The sequence below is a fragment of the Aptenodytes forsteri genome, unplaced genomic scaffold, assembly GCF_000699145.1.
Source record: "Aptenodytes forsteri isolate BGI_AS27 unplaced genomic scaffold, ASM69914v1 Scaffold662, whole genome shotgun sequence".
Taxonomy (NCBI): domain Eukaryota; kingdom Metazoa; phylum Chordata; class Aves; order Sphenisciformes; family Spheniscidae; genus Aptenodytes; species Aptenodytes forsteri.
Genome location: NW_008795718.1, coordinates 440,807 through 459,662, shown reverse-complemented (window position 1 = coordinate 459,662; position 18,856 = coordinate 440,807). Strand labels below are relative to the sequence as shown.

The following is an 18,856-nucleotide window of genomic DNA, read 5'->3' as shown; positions in this document are numbered from 1 at the left end:
TTGATGGTTGGACTCGATGATCTTAGAGGTCTTTTCCAACCTTAATGATTCTATGATTCTATGAATATTGATTCTCTTTCCCTCTTTGTTGTCTAACACTCTGGCACAGCCTGTTTTCAGTGGCAAACTCTCAGGTGGACTGCCTAAACCACTCAAAGGGAGAGGTTTATGGGGCAGTTAGAAAAGAACCAGACTTGTTTCATCATTCTCACTGTGGAGTATTATGTACTTTACCTCTTTGCTCGTAGCTTTATGGATCCCTTGTGCATCCTTGAATCTAAAGCCTGTGCTTAGGTATCAAATACTGCAGTGTCCAGGGAGTGTAGCTGGGATAATGGGAAATGAACTTGCCACAGAATCAGGTCCTAACACAGTATTACCTATGTGTCAGTGTGGATTTTGAACCTGATGCTGAAAGGAGATGAGCATTCTCCATCCCCACTGAATTCATTATTGAAGATACGTAGTGTGTTCTTTGTTTTGCAGCCAGATTCATTCTGTGCTTGGCTGTTGGATTCATGCCAAAGTGCCTAACACTAGAATTAATCTCTCTTACAAATATACTGTGCATACATTTTCTGAAGTGTTTGATGGTGCAAAGAAGTACAGCTGCATACGGGCCTTTAAGCTGTCACTGTTTGTTTCTTGATCTAATGTTGTTTTTTTTTTTTTCCCCAGTATGGAATAGTCCTTGATGCTGGATCCTCTCGGACTACAGTCTACATCTATGAATGGCCAGCAGAAAAGGAAAATGACACGGGAGTAGTAAGCCAAACCTTCAAGTGCAATGTGAAAGGTGAGCTCAAATGGAAGTTCCTTATTTCTTTCTAGCCTCCAAGAAAAGGTTGTCTGGAAGCTTATACTGTTTTTTTCCGCTGTGTTCCCTTTTCAGTGCTGGGGAGCAAGAACTGTTAAGACTCTTACTGATACAGCAGGGTGCTCTAATCTGCAATGGAGAGAGGAAATTGTAGCTAAACTTGATTTACTCTATTGCAGTGCATGTTTGGTGCAGACAGAATTCAATCTACAGAGAATCAGGCCCTGTAAATGTTTAGTCCTTGTGCCCTGAAATAATTTATTTTAAAAGGAAAGTATAAAATATATTTAAAAATAGCTTGGAATAAAAGCTCTTTGAGAAGAATGGGGATCTAGCCCTTGTTAGATGTTAGCCATTAATTTTGATGGAGGCAAAAATGGGTGTCAGCTATGCTATAAGAGTTTGACAAATTAGTTTTTATTTTCCAGAAGTCTTAGTGATGCTTAAAACCAAAATCTCTGCTGTTTGAGTCAGGTTTCCTAGAGAAACGAGGCTTATGCAGTTCATCTGGAATTGTTCTGTAATTACTTGGAAAGAGGCAACCAAGGGGAAATTATGAAAGGCGTGCAGAAGGTGAACAGGAAGAGCTTCTCCATACTACAGAACTAGGAAGCATCTAATAAAATTACCGAGTAAAATAGCTGAATTGCAAAACTGTTTCTGACAGGATGTCATAGTTGTATCAAATAATGCAGGTCTGGCCTTTGGCTCAGGAAGACCTGTAGTTGTGCACTGCTAGGAGGCATCCCACGACAAGTACCACTGGCTACCTGCCTTGTCTTTTGTCTGAGGTTTTGCATTGATTCCTCTCAGAGAGAGGATGCTTGACTAGACTGACTTTTGCTCACACTCCAGTATGGTTAAGTATATGTTCTAATAGCTTGTTGTGGATTTCTTCATAACAGCTTTTGAATCTCTTAGTGAACTTCAGTGACATTTGACTAAGCTTTCAAAGATACCAAAATTCCACACATTTTATGAAGACAGGTGGCCAGGCAGGGGAGAGAAATCCACATTATTAAACAGTAGCTAGTCTATAAGGGATTTCTGCAGGAAGTCAAACTTCGTAAATTCTGCTACTCTGAGTTAAATGAGCTTTAGATTATCCTCTAAGATACCGACTTCAGCAGTACTGCTTTGTTTAGTGTACTGGTTTGGGTTTGCAAGTTAGGTAAGAGGAGAAGGTGGGGCAACTCAGGAAGTCTCAGTGCAGATTTTGTTGATCTCTGATAATAACTGTGGTGTTCAAAGAGAATTTTTCCCTTTCTTTCTATCTCAGTCATGATCATGCAAAATCCTGCATTCCTCTTTGTGTCTGGACATAGATGCTGGAGACGTAGCCATAGATGTCCATGAGTAACTAGGAGATGAGAAGGCGGCAATGGTTTCTTAACAGCACCAACATTTCTATCTTCAGCGTTAAATATATGTGTGAACATTCTTAGCAATTTTAAAACAAGGAAAGGAAAGCACGTGTAACGTGCACAGAAGTAATGCACCGTCATGTGCCTGATGGTGTGTCCTTACAGACTGTAGGGAATGGCGGCCAGCCTGCCGAGGTGGGGGTTGCACTCTGCTAGCTCATGTCTTGACTCATTAGGAATGTTGCCTTTAGGAATTCTGGTGTGAGAAAAACGCACAGAGAAACTGCATTATTCTTCTCCTCAGAAAATGACAGATGAGTACTTTGTGAATTTGTTTTAATTGCTTTAGATTTTGTTTTACCTCCGGGGAATACAAAAGATTGCAAACCAGAGGAGTCCAAATTGCTGTGAACTGTTCAGGTCCAGAGGGGCCTTAACCATGGTCAACCAAAGTAGTCCTCATCCTCCAGTGTACAAAATCACCAGGGTTCACTGCTCCAGTCTTGGGTGACTCTGCACTGGAGGAGACAGAGGGCTCAGGGGAGAGGTCCCCAACTAAGCTGTGGGAGGCAGTGGTGAACACATCTGTCAGTGTTTCTTTAGTGACAGGCTAACTGTAGCCTTAAGCACTTAAACTGGGGGACGGTTCTGGGCATACTGAGAGGTGGACTTTCACATACCTACTGAACTTGAAAGTCAAATGATCAACTCCTCTGTAAGTTCTGTGGTGGTTTTATGATTTCATTTCTGCCTTCATTAGGTACCTCTGCCCCTGTGTGTAGCAGCCAGCCCCAAATCAAAACCCTTTCTATATAGGCAGTTAATATGTCCTGGTCAGGCTCTAAGCAGCGGCAAAGCAGGCAGTTGTCCAGCCTGCTATGTCTGAACACTGAGAGATGGAGGTTGCTGCCACCAAGGGAGTGTGAGGCAACAGTAGCTGCTGAGGATGTAAAAGAGCAGTTGCTGCTCTGTTTTCCTCTGGTAACAGCTTTCCTTCCAACTTCAGGCCTACCTGTGCTAGACTTCAGACTTTTAGAAAGTCTTATTCCAAACCAGGGCTGTGAACATCTAATGATGACATGGTAATGTTTATGTTTAAGTTCATACTGTGGGAAAGGGAGTAGTGGAGTGTGGGTGGAGTCTGTAAAGTCTTACATATTTTTTCCTCTGTTTGTATCAATGCAACGTGGCTGAACATAAATGATTTCTCATTTTAACTCTGTAAGAGCCGCCTTTTGCTTAGCTTGGGATCAGGTGGTGAGAGAGATGGCTGTTACAGGAGAACTAGATGGAGTTTTGGCAGAGTTGTTCTCTGTGGGGCAATGGCTTCATGGGAATGCCTGGATTTCTCCCTGTGCAACTTCCTCAGCTAGGGAATTTTAGTAAGGAATGTTTTTATTAACACCTAAGCTGAGCCTGAACAAGTTGAGGTCCTGATGGTCCTCAAGGGAGGGAGGGTGGAAAGACTTTGATGTTAATTGTTCAAATAGTTATGCCTTATGCAGCACAGTGTAACTCTCATTCCTGTTGTTTGAAGGCTTTGGAAATTTGGAAAACCGTGAAATACTTAGTAGTTAGTGCACCAGCCTGGACTTGGACCTCTATGACTTCAAGAGCTGTTTGTGTGCATCCTGAAATTTCACCAGCAATTCCTTGCAGAAGCTTCTTTATTTTATTTTCAGTTGAGAGCAGTGAGCTGTAGAGGTGCCATGGTGTCCACGACAGATGTGGCAAACCAGATTAGGAAATCTTTGTCTTAGGTTGTGGAAGGAGGGATTTTCTATGCTTTAGCAGACCAGAGAAATTTTACATCCATTAGACATGATATTTTCTACAGCATCTGCCATGAGTAAACCTATTTTCCTCATGAATATAGCAATGCTGTCATTGTGGTGTTATATGGTTATACTGTATATCTTACTCTAGGTATGGTACTATAGGTGTATATGTATACATACGAAAATACAGGCGAACAGTTTGCAAGTTCTTCTCTGTCTCACACAGCTGAGACAGTCACTACATTTATTCCTTAAGCACTCATAGTTTTCAAGCATCCTATCCTTGTTTGCAATTACAGGAGGGAAGGGGGGAATCTCTTTCTCTTAACACCTGCTTGCTAATTGGGCTAATTTGTAGTTGGCAAAGCAGAATGAAATCAACCTACTTGTTCTCTTTTAGGCCCTGGTATATCCAGCTATGAGAGTAATCCAGGAGCTCTTGCCAAACCCTTTGATGACTGTCTGAATAAAGTCAAGGAGAGAATACCAGTTCATCTGCATAAAACCACTTCTGTTTATCTGGGGGCTACAGCTGGCATGAGACTACTGAGGTATGGCAGAAATTTGAACTCCTCTGTATGTGTACTAGCATAGCAGTCTGTGAAAACAGAATGTGAAAAATGTACTGGACACGTTTTTATCCATTGGAAATTGGCCATCTCAAAAGGAAATGGAGCCCAGCCAATTTAATTTAATTAACTTTTTTGATAGGGGTAGCGGGGCTGTACAAAAATCCTCTGTAATGCCATATTGAAAAGAAATGCTTGATTTATTCTGGAGAAGGCAAGAGTTTAGTTTTCTCTTCCGTATCTGTCTTAAAATTCAGTGTTATGTAAGCAGATAATGTTTGTGTGTATCTGTGGGCAGCAAAGGCAGATTAAAGCTAGACACTGCAGAGTTTTCTGAGTGTGAATGTGGTGTAATGTGGCTTTTGGGGTCTGTCTGTAGCTTTAGCCCTGGCACAAACTGGCTTTTTATGTTTGTTCTGTGGCTAAACAGAGTGGGAAGAAAGGCTCCAGGACTGTTTTAACCAGCAGCTATCACATAAGCACTCAGTTCACTAAAAAGAAAAGTATATACAAGAAACAAAACACCCATGAACTTGTATGATAAAGAGTGAAGTTTGTACATAGTGGGGGAGTTGCTTGCTGAAACAATGCTGGATACTTGGCTGTTCCCTATCATAAGCTTCCCTGTTAGGGAAGCAATATCTATTTTTTATTAGGTGATTGTAGGAGTTTTCTTGAATTGCTGGTCAGTGAACAATACACATTAAATTGCCTTTCCAGATGCTCAGTGTCTCATGTTTTGTGAATTGCTTAGGTTGCAAAATGAAACGGCAGCCAATGAAGTCCTTGCAAGCGTTCAAAACTACTTCAGAGCACAACCTTTTGAATTTAGGGGTGCGCAAATCATAACTGGGCCAGAGGAAGGGGTGTATGGATGGATAACAGCCAACTATTTAATGGGCAATTTCTTAGAGGTGTGTGGAAAAAAACTGCATGCTTTTCTTTTCACTCTTTCTTATAAATTAGAAGTTTGAGGGGACATGCCTTTTAAAACATCATAGCTATAACTTCACTCTTTCTTATAAATTAGAAGTTTGAGGGGACATGCCTGTTAATAACTATAACTTCCATTTTGCACTGAAATATATAACAGGGTCTTTTTGTGGCAGTAATAGAACTAAGCAAACATAAATCAAAGAATATGATGTTACAGGAATGTGATATGGCAAAGGTAAAATTGTTGATCCACAAAACAGAGCTCATCCCTAAATGACATCGGATACCTTATCTAGAAACAGAAGTTGCATTGCTCTTAAATGTATTGGTATGTTAAGTGTGACAGGTGTTGATTGTCTTGACAGTGGTGCCAACTAAAGGTGTTTTCTTCTGCTTTTCTGTGACTTCCTCAGGTGGTTGCTGTCCCTGCAGCTCTACTGGCGAAGGATCTGCACAGCTTAGGGGTCTCCAAATTGTTTGGCACTATTGGCTCACTTGTCTTAAGCAGACAAGACTTTCAAGCAGTGAAGGTGGTTAAGTTGATGTGGCCAAATGTGCCTCAGCTGAGCCAGAAATCTCTTATATACAGTTCATTCCAATACTGCTGAAAAGCTTCAGGCTATGAGCAGTGGGCTGTGGTACCAACTGTCTTATGCAGAAAAAGTGATACCAATATAAAGATACTTATGCTGTCCTTGAACTCAGAATAGGGTCAGGCAGGAGCCTCATAGCAGAGAGGGAGTCAAATGTGTTGGAAGATCCCTTTTTATATATAGATACTCAGTATAATTTCATTCCCAGTAAAAGCTGTACCAAGATGATCAGCAACTGCTCATCTGCGTTCATGGCGGCACTGTGCTGCCCTTAGCATTAACTGCACTTCTTCCAACCTCACTAGGTTGAAAGAAATTTCAACCAAACCCCTGGGTATTGTTAGCTGTCCTGGTTGAATGGGTCCTGTTAGATCATGGCAATTAATAAGCAGGAATTAGTCAATGGTGATCTGAGTGATAGCTCATGGTGAATGTGTTGTTCACTCTTGCAAAGTTAAGAAAATCGGTATTGGAATCACACGTTCTGGAAGAGTTTTTCTCATCGTGTGCATTTCGTGCAACAAAAATGACGTCATGAACTTCAGGGTGATGTCAGTCTTCTACCACATGAATTTTAATAATCCAAATATCAAATTCCATATGCTAGATTCATAAGGACTGCTGAAGGGACTGCAAGACGCTGTGAAGACAGTTTAGTATAGAGAGTTGTGTGAAGACCTACGTGTGGAATATCACTAGTAGGAGAGAGACATTTTCACCACTCTTGTGACAGTGGGCTAAGAGTCAAATTCTGCTAGGGGCTGTTAATGGGAATCTTTCACTGTAGAATTTTCTTGTGACTATATTTGCTAGCCCATAAGGTTTCTTTTCCCTTCTTGTGCATACATTCATATCATCATGCTCAGTAAATAATACTACAGTAAATATTGAGATAGATAATCATACAAAAGCTATATTCTGTGCTGTGACTGTGTTGATCAAATACAGAATTTGGGTGGATGTTTTGGGTAATAGGGAAAAATGCCAGCTGAATGGATCAGATTTATTGCTGCTGCAGTTTCAGTGAAGAAAATGTGCAGATTAGGGGTCCTTGTTCTTTTGACTTTGATGGAGCTTTCATTTGACTTTTCTGTGTTTTTTCACTCTATTTTCACTCCCTTTTTCTGTGTGTTCTCTTAATATTCTATTCCTTTAATAATTCTTCTTACCTTGAAATAAGCAAATCTTCATACTATTTCCATCCAGATTTGTTCAAGATCTCATGGGTATCTGGACTTCAATTCCCTGCGTTCCAGTACAGATATTGATCTGGCTAGTCCTGTGCTTTGATCATTGTGCTGTCCTCTGAGTTGAAAGCTACGCTGCATTCCTTTTTCCATCTTTGAAGATCGTTTCACTCTGTGAAAGTACATCCCTCTTATGTAAAAAACATCTGCGTGTTTCCTCAGAGCTAAGATTTTTTGGAAAGGGTGCAGGACAAAGAGGGGGGGAAATCTCAAAAAGTTAAGTAAAGAGTAGAAAAACTTGAAGGGAGAACAAGCAGATGATATTTCTAATTAGCCTTGTTTTTATTTTTACATGTAGAGAAACCTTTGGAGGACATGGGTCCATCCTTACAGAAAGGAGACTATGGGTGCACTGGATCTTGGAGGAGCTTCCACTCAAATATCATTTATCCCAGAGGACTCTCAGGAGAACTTTAATAGCACCTTGCAAGTGAAGTTGTATGGTTACAACTACAATGTCTACACTCACAGCTTCCAGTGCTATGGGAGAGATGAAGCTGAGAAAAGGCTTTTAGCATTGCTGCTCCAGGTCTGTTTAAGACCCTTTACTGTGTTGCTCTTGCAAGTGTTCAGTAATTATCTGAGCAGGTTCTTAGGCTTGTGTTCGCTTCCCTTTGGTGGAATTTGAAGACCCCAATAAGAGCTCTGTTGTACTTAGTTGTGGACAAACGCACTTAGGTTTCATACAAAGATCTTCATATTTGTTAAAAATTGGTGAGAGTTTTGTACTATTTGACAAAAAGGCCCAACTAGTCCTGTAAGTGTTTTGCTGATCTTGCCAATGATTTTTTTGAGAAAGTAGTTTCTATGAATTACAATGATCAGCAATGTTGTACTGATCAGCCATGACAGAGAAGAGAACAAAAATACATGCATATGTGGTTTAAAAATATTCCCGTAGTTAATGTCACATTAGGTCTTTCTTACTTTGAGTAGCCTTTATTGTTTGGGGGTTTTTGTTAGTTTGTTTTTTTTTTTTTCCCCCACAGAAATCAAACACCAGTTCCAATGTGGATAATCCATGTTACCCTCAGAATTATAATACTGCATTAACGATGAAGTACTTCTCTGGCAGCCTTTGTACGCAGTCTCTGAGACCAGCAAATTACTACCCAAACCAGCTTGTGAACTTCCGTGGAACAGGAGACCCAGGTCTGTGCCAGGAGATGGTTTCTTTATTGTTTAACTTCACTGCTTGCAGAGACAGAGAAGACTGTCCATTTAATGGAATACATCAGCCAAAAGTTAAAGGGAATTTTGTGGTAGGTTTGCAAACACAGCATTTCTTTTTGAGCTTGCTTGCTTTTGATTTCTGTAGTTCTGAAAGTAACAGGCCTGTCATTTACTCCTTTTCTACAGGCTTTCTCAGGATTCTACTATACAATTAATGCTTTGAATTTATCTGGGCACTTTTCCCTAGCTGACTTCAATTCAAGTATGTGGTCTTTCTGTTCACAGAGCTGGGCGCAGGTAAGTGGGTTGTTTGGTTTGGGTTTTTTTTTTTCTTTTTTGTATCTGTAAAAGGGAGATATAAAAAGAATCTGGACTAGACAAGTATTTGGAACTTTTCAGAAGGTCTATATCAACCTCAGCATTTGTTTTCCCACTGTTCTTCAAACCATGTAGTATTTCTAGCATGCTTAAAACTTGGACTAGGTTTTGAAATTTCATTTCACAGTTTTAACCATGCTGTAAACATGACATGGAAAATTTAGGAATCCTCAGTCTTTTGTGTGCAGTTTTATGTTTATTTTCATTTTTTACCACATAAACTATATCACTGTCAGGGTCTTTCTTTTTCTAAATCTCCGTATCTAGTTGTCCACAACTTTACTTGGTGTTTCTGAAAAATGCTAATAAATTCTAATTCGAATCCAAAGTATTCTCTAGTTATAAAAACCAAAAGCATTTGTTTTTCATAATTTACATGTTTTTAAAAAACCTTTTGCTTTCAGCTCCAGTTTATGCTGCCTAAATTTGAAGAAATATATGCTAGATCCTACTGTTTTTCAGCCAATTTCATTTATTACTTGCTTGCACGTGGTTACAACTTCGATGCAGAAACTTGGCCACAGATACGTTTTCAAAAGGAGGTGAGTGACAATCATTTCCTCTTACTGTTATTTTAATCCAAAGAAGTTTAGAAGGAGACGGAAGATGCAGCAGCCTACAAAAATGTAACGGTCATAAACAGCCTTTGTAAATGATTGTCAAATGTTTGGCATAAGACAAAGCCACTTTTCAAGCCTCAGTAGCAATTTCAGCCTGGTTCCAGGGGTTGCAGCATTACTTGGAGATGCTGCCTAGATTCTTTTGAAGAGCTTTAAGAAAGGATCAAATAATTGTGTTTTAAACCTTGCCCCAGGTTGTTGAAGTAGTGGCTTGCTCTAGGCAGTGATCTGCCTGAAACACCTCGCAGGTCAAGGTCAGTTTGAGCTAACCCTGCTGAGCTGGACGGGAGAACTCCTGGTTTTCTGTCTGCTGGCAGAGCCTTGGGGGAACCGACAGAGCTGGATTATAGTCAGTGAGTGGTGATGAAACAACTAGAGCAGTTTTCATCCTCAGCTGGCACATCCATCTGTGCTGTAATCTGGTTCTCTGGAATAAGAATGTATGTTGATGGGGTATTGGCGTTCAGCTGGCAGAGAGAGGTGGCTTTCAACGTTTGTGTAACAGCTGCATTTCTCTCTTCCCTGACCTCAGTTTTTCTCCTAAAAAACAGAGTATTTGGAATGAACTTGTATATATCCATTCTGAAGCTACTGCTAAGAAATCTTTGCTTCCAAATCAGAAGGCATGGCCACTATCTAAGCTTGGCTGTTACATCAAGAAGTGTGCTCCCCACAGTGCTCTGTGACTCCATCCTTTCCTCTCTGCTACTGTACAGAGCCTTATTCTAAAACCTTGTCCCAGACTGTCTCTTAATCTCCGTACAGTTTGGAAATGCTTCAGCACTTGCATTCAAAACCAACAAAAGAATAGGTTGTAGATCTTCATAGAGTATTCTTAAATGTAGCATATGCTGGCAAGCTGTGAGTGAGAAATCGTAAGCAATATTTTCTGAACAGTCATATCTATTACTGGTGCACTAAGGAATCAAGTAGGATTTTCTTGCCTTATTTTGTCCTCTGGTGGACAACCATTAGCAGCTCTGGAGGAGTGTCCAGAGTTTAGCCCTTCTACCAGGAAATCAGCATAGAGCTTACTTTGGGATCTTAATCTGGACCTGGTGGGGGGTGGATTTGCCTTGATATTTAAATATAACTTGTATTGTCCCCAGCAGATAGGAGCAGCCAAACACAGCAACATTTTTCTGTATTTAGCCAAGACTATAAAAATACTGAGCAAAATAAAAACCCAAAAGGCTTATTTGAAATTAACACCTTTGTTACCTAGATTTTGCACGAGGGTAATCATGAAACTCCGAAAGGAAAAACTACATTCTCTTAATTAGATCTGCCCCTACTAAAATAATAAGATCTGATGTTAACTGATCAGCTAAGCTACCCCAGAGATAACAGCACAGTTTCTCCAAGAGTGGAGGGTGGGGTTTTTTGCCTATGCTAGGAGTATATTTCCTTTAATTAGTGAACACAACCAATGAAAAGAACCTTAACCCAATGCTAAGATCTGGGCGAGATCTAGAGCTAGATGATTTGCAAAAGTTCTAAACCTCATGATGAGAGTTTTTCCCCTCTCTCAGCAATGAAAAACCACCTTGATCCATCTTACCTCTTTGCTCACCTGTCATATTCCAGTTCCTGTTGCTGTAGCTTTCTTTTTATCAGTTAAACAAAAGGTATTAGGATATACACAGCTACAAAAAGGACCAAATATTATAGGCCCTTGTGGTCTCCTACAACCAGTAGCTGACTGCTTAAAACTGTTCATTGAAGACATTAAATCATTTATTAAAGTTCATCCCTCAACTTCATCATGATGCTTTTTATACATGAATAACCAAAGAGGTTGGTTTCCTAAATTTACTTTCCCAAATTTAAGCAAACTACTTACGGGCAGCCATTCATGAGTTGCAGAGTGGGATGACCTGTAATAAAGATGGAAAGCCAAATGAGTTTGGGAGAGCTGGTTGGTTGTAGAAGAACGCAACTTCAGCTTTGTCTGTCCTGTAGTATACCCTAGAACTACCTGGAGTGATTTCAAAGTGGTGCAGGCCCTTTGAAAAAGAAAGCTGGAGTGTAAACCAAATACGTATCTCGTAGCTGGCCCTCTAGGCTAGCCTTTGTTTAATGAGTTCCACCGATTTCTCTTGAAGTGCCCTCCCCGCCCATATTTTTTCACTCTGTTTAACAATGGATTTTTTTTTTTTTAAGTTGTGGTTTGACTTGTAGGAGGCCGTGATGTGTACTTATATGTTTTATATAAATAGGCAAGCCATTATTGGAGCCTGGGCATGTGGGAGGAGGACAAGGGACACTCTGTCTTCACCCTTTGATCCTGTGCTTATCAAGTGGCAGGATGATGATTTAATGAAAAAGACAGTGGAAAATTGATAAACTCTGTTGCTCAAATTAGAAGTGGGGAAAGAGAGCAAAGCAGGAGGACCATGCAGCAAATACAAACGTACCCCCTTTGCTTTTGTTTCACCTGTTCCTCAGTAATTTTTCACTTATGTTTATTTTTTAAATGGAAGAGCCTAGTGCTGGTTCATTTGCAGGCACAAAACCAACCATGGAACAAAAGACGATGAATAGAGTTCCTGCTTTGGGGACTTTACCCTGGCTTCCTCTTTGTCCATGTCGGTGGGACTCTTTTGTGGGTTTTTTTGTTTGCTTGAACTAAGTAACATCCTAGGATTTGGCTAAGATGAGGGGCTAATTCTAGGAATTAGGCACAGTAGTACTGTTTTTTTTTTTTAAAGTGTGTTTCTTGCACAGAAAATCCTGTAACTGGCTGTCTGCATATATACCACACATCCTTGTACCCATGCATCTAATACCTGTGTCTCACTTCTTTAGCCCAGTGACCAATTTTATTAGCATCCTCTGGAACTACCAAAAAAGGGTAATTTAAAATGGTTCTGTATCTTCTTTGTATACTCCACCAGTTTTCTCCTTGCTAACTTAAAGGGCAGTTGCCAGCATCAGCAGTTGAGCTTTTGGAACCTCTTTTCTTTGACTGAAAAGTCCATGGGAATAGGACTCTTTTGTCTTTATTTCAGGTTGGTAACAGCAGTATAGCATGGTCACTCGGTTACATGTTAAGCCTCACGAATATGATTCCAGCAGAAGGCAAGCTGATCCAGTTACCTCTGAAACCTTCTTTGTTTGCTGGGCTCCTCGTCTTTCTCACAGCTACGGCATTGTTGTGTCTTCTCTTCCTTGTTTACTTGTGTATTGTATCACGTAATCGGAAGAACATCAGTCGTGTTGAACACATATTTATTCCAGAATGAATGAACTTTACTGAAGACAAACCAAGAATTTTATAGTGCTATTAAGTTAAGTAGGACTTTATTTTTGAAAAATGGAGGGCGAAATAAAGACAGGCAAAAAGACTTCAAGACCAAAAGCATAAATAGAGAAGAGAGACAAAGGAATCTGTGATATGGTGAATTGGAGTGCTTTTGAAATATTTTGGCAATTGTTTCTGTAAAACTAGTTTGTCCAGTGTGCAGCAGAGAAAACATGGACAGATACGTCACTTTGCTTGATAAAGGATTAATAGCCTTTTCCTGCCAGGTATGTATTATCTTTTTGTTCATTAACTCTGCGCTAACTGGTAAACTCAAGTGGTGATGGATTTGATCATGGTGGTGGTTGTTTAAGATAAAATTAAACAAGTCAGTAGGAATTGTGGGAGGCGGGAACATGGTAGCTGTTCTTGTGTGCAGTGCTGACACTAAAAGCCCCCAAATAATCTAATTTCTGAAACTGGAACAAGCACTGGGTAATGACAGGAACTGAAAGGAACAGCTGGGATAGAATTGTTTTTACTGCTGTTCCAAACTGATTGATCCCCACCACATAAAGGTGTAATAAACTGCCAACACCTCTCAGAACTTTCAAGCCTGTCTTAAAATGGAGCTCTTTCTTTCGGTACCATGGAGACCTCATGGAGTACCATGCCTCTGCTATGGTACATAAGATTTGCTTTGAAGGTGGAACAAAATGCTTTCACGCTTTAGTAACTGAACCTAAATTTAAATGTCTCATAGTTACCTCCAGAAGCCACTAGAGTTTTCGGTGTCCTTTTCTCTAACTTTCACAGAAATACTTTTTGTAGGTTCTCATACTGAAACAGTGACCTGTATTCCCCGCATATTGTTGATCTCAGACAGTTGCAGTCAGTACTGATTTGTCAGGTGCATATTATTTCAGTTGTCTGGATAGAGTCTCAGACCTGGGACCTTCTGAAGCATTAACATGTTAAACCCTTCATTCAAGGTCAAGAGGAATAGGAGCCAGTCTGCAGGCCAGCAGAACACCCTTTCTGTAGTGGGTTTGGGAACACATTGCTGGAGCTGCAATCATGGCTGTAGTGCCTTGATCAGCCTTTCCACTGTCCTGGCCTCAGTGTTCCTTCAGCAACACTAGGATCTACCTAGCGGATGCTTCTGTCAAACTCATTAACTCCAGAGCTTTCCTGGAAGTGCTGCTGCCTTCGTGCTCCAAAGAGCTGACTTCCTTGAAAGCCCAGGCATTCTTCACCAAACCTCTCATTCCCTTAAATCGTAAGACTACAATTTTACCCACTGCTCAAGGAGTTCTTCATGGTCAGTGCCCCTTTTACCTGCCTGTCTTTTGTATAGCTTTGGTCTTCAGCTGGCTTCTGAAATAACCCTTGAAAAAGCCTCCTGCCACATCATCTGCCATCTCTTCCCTTTGTACACTGTTTCTGTTAATTCCTCTTAATATTGCTGTAACACGATCTGTGAAGCTGCAAGGGGAATACATCTGAAGGGCCTTAGGGTTAGCAGAAAGAAGGGATCGTTGTACTCTTTAGGACCTGCAAGAGGAGAAAAGAGCATCTCTGCTTCACTTCCCTCCTCCCCTTCTACCATCTCCTTTCGCCCAGATTCAGTACCTACATGGAGCTCCGTATTTCCCCGAATGTCTTATGAATGGCTACTGCCGGTCACTTTAATACATTCCTCCCTCTCCATCTTCTCAGGATTGCTTCCCTCTGTGTGTAGTTTCCCTTGCTTGCTTGTGTCTTTTCTCTCTGAAGGAATGGCTACTCATTTCGTGCATGGAGCTTTTCAGCATGAGAAAGTAAAAACTAAAAGGGAGATTACCATATTCAACATCTATTGCTAACAAGCTAAAGCCCGTGAGGCCGCACGAGTAGTGGTTTCCACACAGGTTTGTTACATGTAAGAGATCTACTTGTTGATGCATACACTCAAAAGTCAAGTTAACATTGGATTATGAATTCCAATGGCACATAATGTATTTTCTGTCCCAACTTAATCTATTCCCTGTATTGATTAGGTTGTGAGATAGGAGAACAGTGGCCAGTATTTTTAGCCATGAATATTTTCAATTTGTGTCTTTTGTTTCTGTATCACCTTCTTACTTTCAGGTTTGATGGTGGGGTTGGAGTTTTGTTTTCTTTTGTTTTTCACAGGCTGATAAATGATTTGAAAGGAACTAAATATCTTTTTAAATGGAAAAAAAGGAAAAAAAAAAAGAAAAAAGTTAGTGATTTTTCAAGAGGATCAGCAGTGAGGGCTTTGTCCCTTCTCTGTTGGTATACTACTATGTCCTGTCAGTCTTACCGGAGTAGCAGTACTTAAAATAAGGCAGAAGGTATTACAAGGTGATGAAGTGTTCTGTGGCACCCAAGTTACATCTGATAAAACATAAAATTTACTTCAGAGTGCATGGACATTACAGAGGATGGCGTGAGATAAAACCTTATTTTGTGTGATTGATCTGGAACTGCAGTAAAGGGTAAAAAAAGACAGTTGGATGACACCATTAAAATGCTTTCTTCAGCTGCTAAATTTATGCTGAAAATTATGTTCTGGGATATTTACTTGCCCTACAAAACCTTTGCTTTGCTTGTGAATGGCAGGGCCATTCAGACCTGGTTTTGCACAGATGGAGCATGCTTGGAAGTTAGTTTCCTTACAGTTGGCAGCTAAAGAACAAGTAAACTTGTTCAAAAATCATTCGGACTTCCAGATGTACTTGGATCGAGCCAGTATCTGTTCAAAGAATGCCTTGCCTCCATGACTCACCTTCTGTTTTCCTTTTTCAGTAGTTCCCTCTTCTCCCTATTTATGTAATCTCCCTCCTGTATCACCAGGATACCCACCTGCTCAGTCTTCTCTCTCCTGCCCGTTTCAGCCGGGAAAGCTGGAACTATTGAACTTCCAGCCAGGCAGCTGCAGCGCCATAGCTTACAGCTTCTTCTGAGCCAGCACCATGGCTGCAGCTCAGCATTACAGTAAAAAACCACGGCTCGGACACGCAGCCAGCTTGGCTGCCCTCGGCTGTAGTGGTTGCTTCTGTAGGGGAGGTGAGGCAATGGGGATGGTAATTTGGTAACCATAGCTAAATCCTCCCCCGGGTGTGAGTCGGAACCAGATCAGCGGGTGTAACGTTGTCCTGTCATCTAGAACTGATCTCTGGGAGAGCCAGTGTAGTGAAGAGCATTTGGGAATGTGTGCAAACTATAGGTCATTTATCTTTTTATACTCTTTAATTATATATATTATAATATATAATAATATATATTAATTATTAATTATATATTATAACTCTTTAAGATTAATAAAATTAAGTTGTGAAAAGCTAAAGCCAAGTGTACTTTTTATTTTTTATTTGCCCAGTATCAATATTTTCATCCTGGTAGACAAGTTATTCTTCTTAGAGGGATAGGAAATCTCTGAAATGCTTTTCTGGGGGATGGAAACTTGCAAGCTGCAAAACTGACCCTGTGAGATTCTGGAGTGGACAGTGCTCGTTATCTCCAGAATCCATATTCTCAGCGAGGAAACCCTGGTGGTTAAAACCAAGCCAGCCCCTCTTCTTATTCCCCCCCCCATTTACGCAATACACGTAAACAACTTCTACGTTTAAACACTGTTAACATTTCACTCGGGGACACCGACGCTTTTTAGGACTTAATCCAGGTTCACTGCTGTAATGTAGATCTGAAAGCTTATGCGCCGAAGAGAAGCAGCAATTCCCAGTTATCCAAGACAGTCGATCGAGATACAGATTGGTTAGAGAAAGAACTGTTGGGCATTGGGAATAGGGGACCCGATTATGTAATATGAAAAACCTCATCTGTGGAGAAACAGCAAGAAATTAATCCACCAGAAGAAAGAGATGAGAAATGAAATGCATATGGACATTTCTGAAGGGGGGGGGCAAAGGTGCCAAACGTCTGGTGAAGCAATATGCAACAATGTATGTTCACTTGGATGGCAATGAAGACTGTGCATCACAAAAAGTGCTCACCTACACTTAACTTATGAGTGTTCTTCCGTGTAAGAGGAGGAAAGCGGTATCTAGTTACTGGCTCAGCAACATTTGTGCAGGCCTACTGTATGTTTCTCGTAGTGTATTCATGGGAGAAAATGTTTTTAACTCCTGAATTGTTTTCAGTGTTTGATGTTAAGGCAGAGCCCAAGTTTGGCGTTTTTTATGATGCCTCTTCCAGTTGTTTATGATATTAATGGATGCAGAAATGCATGCATGCATGCAAATTACAGTTAATGTGGAACAGATGCAACCCTCGCATACTCAGTGAGTCACCAATGCAGTCACTAGTGACATTTGAGTATCTCTGCCAAAAAACATGCAAAGGTCATTAAAGACCGAGATTTTAGGTAACCTCCTTTCCTCTTAAGTAGTACTGGAGAGTAATAGTAGATCAAATGAAGAAAATGAAAAATACTGTTTTTCCAAATGACTTCCAAATGGAAGAATCCAAAGTCGTCATCTTCTACTGACTTGACCTAGAACATGTTGTTTAAAAATAACTGGTTTAATACATGTATTAATATATTACCATTGTAAAGCACAGTAAAATAGTATCGCTATAATGGTATTCTGGTTGGGACTTTCAAAAATACCTGATGGAGTTAAGTGCTCATTAATATTTTAATGATCCATTCCCTGGGCAGTTGCATAAAATACCTGCACCATTTAAAGTTGCTTAAGTGCATTTTTTACTTGCTCTCTTTTATTATAAAAGCAAAGCTGTACAAACAATAAACACGCCGCTTCAGACAGCTAAATTGGGATGTTTCATTCCGCTGCTGACAGAAGATCCAGAAGAACGAAGGTCAGACCTATGTTCCAGCAGTGCTCTGCAGTACGTTTTGCTTACGCTTCGCTACTCTCAAAGCTCCTCTTCTCATAGCAAATGTTTTGGCTGACATTTACCTGAGTGAAAATCCTGCAAAATGCGACCCGCATGCATGTCCGTATCTCGATGCGTGTACGTCAAAGCCAGCCCAGTGAGCTGACACTCGCCCACGGAGCTTTTCTGCCATGCCCTGATGGTCCGCAGGGCCCCTAACCGCCTGCCCTCCCTCGGCCGCAGTGCTGCTTGGCAGAGCGGCAAGAGCAGTGAGGGCTACGGGGAGCTCCGGGTGAGAGGCCAGGCTGGGCTCCTGCAGCGCCGGGAGGATGCTCGTTGGCCGGTTGTCCCGTGGAACGTCTCTCCACCCGGCACACCGTCTCTGCAGCCCTGCGCGAGGTTGGCAAGGTCCGTCCTGTACGGACTGCAGAGAGCTCGCGCTGTGTCTTTGCTCTCTAGGAAATGCCGTTCACGTGGCAAGAGGCACCAAGCAATAAAAGAAGAGCTGTCCTGCACTCGTCTCCAGAGCTCAGAGGTAACACGGTCCAAGAACAGAATGAACACATTCTTCCGGCAGCGCGCGTGCGCATCTGTGACGCCAGCGCAACCCCTTCTGCCGCAGGCGGCAGGAAGTGACTCGCCATTACAGCACAGGCCGGACACTCGACTTCTGCACCAAGGGTGCTGCCTGTCCCCCTGTACCGCGGTGCACGTCAGGCGGAGCCCATTAAATGTTCCTTTTGTTTTCAAACCACGAGCCTTTCGCCATCAGGTGGCGTCACCTCCCACGCTGAATCATAATGCTGGTTTTACCCTCTCTCTGTTCTGAATGTGTGCTCCTGTCTCCTTCCCAAGCCCATGTTGCATTTGTTCTGTTGTTCCCAGAGTATCCTTGTATCCTTGCTTGTTGCTGAGCTCCTCTTTCAAATTAGGGGCCAGTTCTGCGCTGTGATACGAAAAACCATGCCCAATCTTGGTGCATTTTTTACTCATCCCCTCTATTCAGTGTTCTGCCTTTCGAAGAGAAGGATGGTTTTAACAAATTGTCTCAGAGCGCGCTGGTTGTGCTCTGCCGGCTTTCTCCCGAGCTCAGACACACGCAGCTCACCAGCTCCGCCACAGCACAGACGCGGCCTCTGGACTTGCTGTCCTCTCCACTATTCCTCTGCCACCGGGGCTGGAACCAAAACCGCCCCCTTGCCCGCAGCCAGCCGCCGGGTCGGAGCACCGCGGCTGTCCCTTACCCGCCCCCCCCCCCCGCCCCGGGGGGA

General features: G+C 41.6%; 2 protein-coding genes across 2 annotated transcripts in view; both read left to right on the top strand.

The window, feature by feature from the left end:
- ENTPD3 (ectonucleoside triphosphate diphosphohydrolase 3) overlaps window positions 1-12,720 on the top strand; it is a 19,888-nt gene extending 7,168 nt beyond the window's left edge. The window contains exons 3-10 of the mRNA XM_009283564.2: window positions 679-796; window positions 4,360-4,510; window positions 5,283-5,442; window positions 7,603-7,833; window positions 8,294-8,566; window positions 8,664-8,774; window positions 9,260-9,397; window positions 12,487-12,720. Coding sequence (XP_009281839.2) covers window positions 679-796; window positions 4,360-4,510; window positions 5,283-5,442; window positions 7,603-7,833; window positions 8,294-8,566; window positions 8,664-8,774; window positions 9,260-9,397; window positions 12,487-12,720 — 1,416 coding nt within the window. The remainder of the gene's footprint in view (window positions 1-678; window positions 797-4,359; window positions 4,511-5,282; window positions 5,443-7,602; window positions 7,834-8,293; window positions 8,567-8,663; window positions 8,775-9,259; window positions 9,398-12,486) is intronic.
- A 5,064-nt stretch (window positions 12,721-17,784) lies between these two features.
- RPL14 (ribosomal protein L14) overlaps window positions 17,785-18,856 on the top strand; it is a 4,864-nt gene continuing 3,792 nt past the window's right edge. The window contains exons 1-2 of the mRNA XM_019473200.1: window positions 17,785-17,993; window positions 18,208-18,283. Of these exons, the coding sequence (XP_019328745.1) occupies window positions 17,785-17,993; window positions 18,208-18,283 (285 nt within the window). The remainder of the gene's footprint in view (window positions 17,994-18,207; window positions 18,284-18,856) is intronic.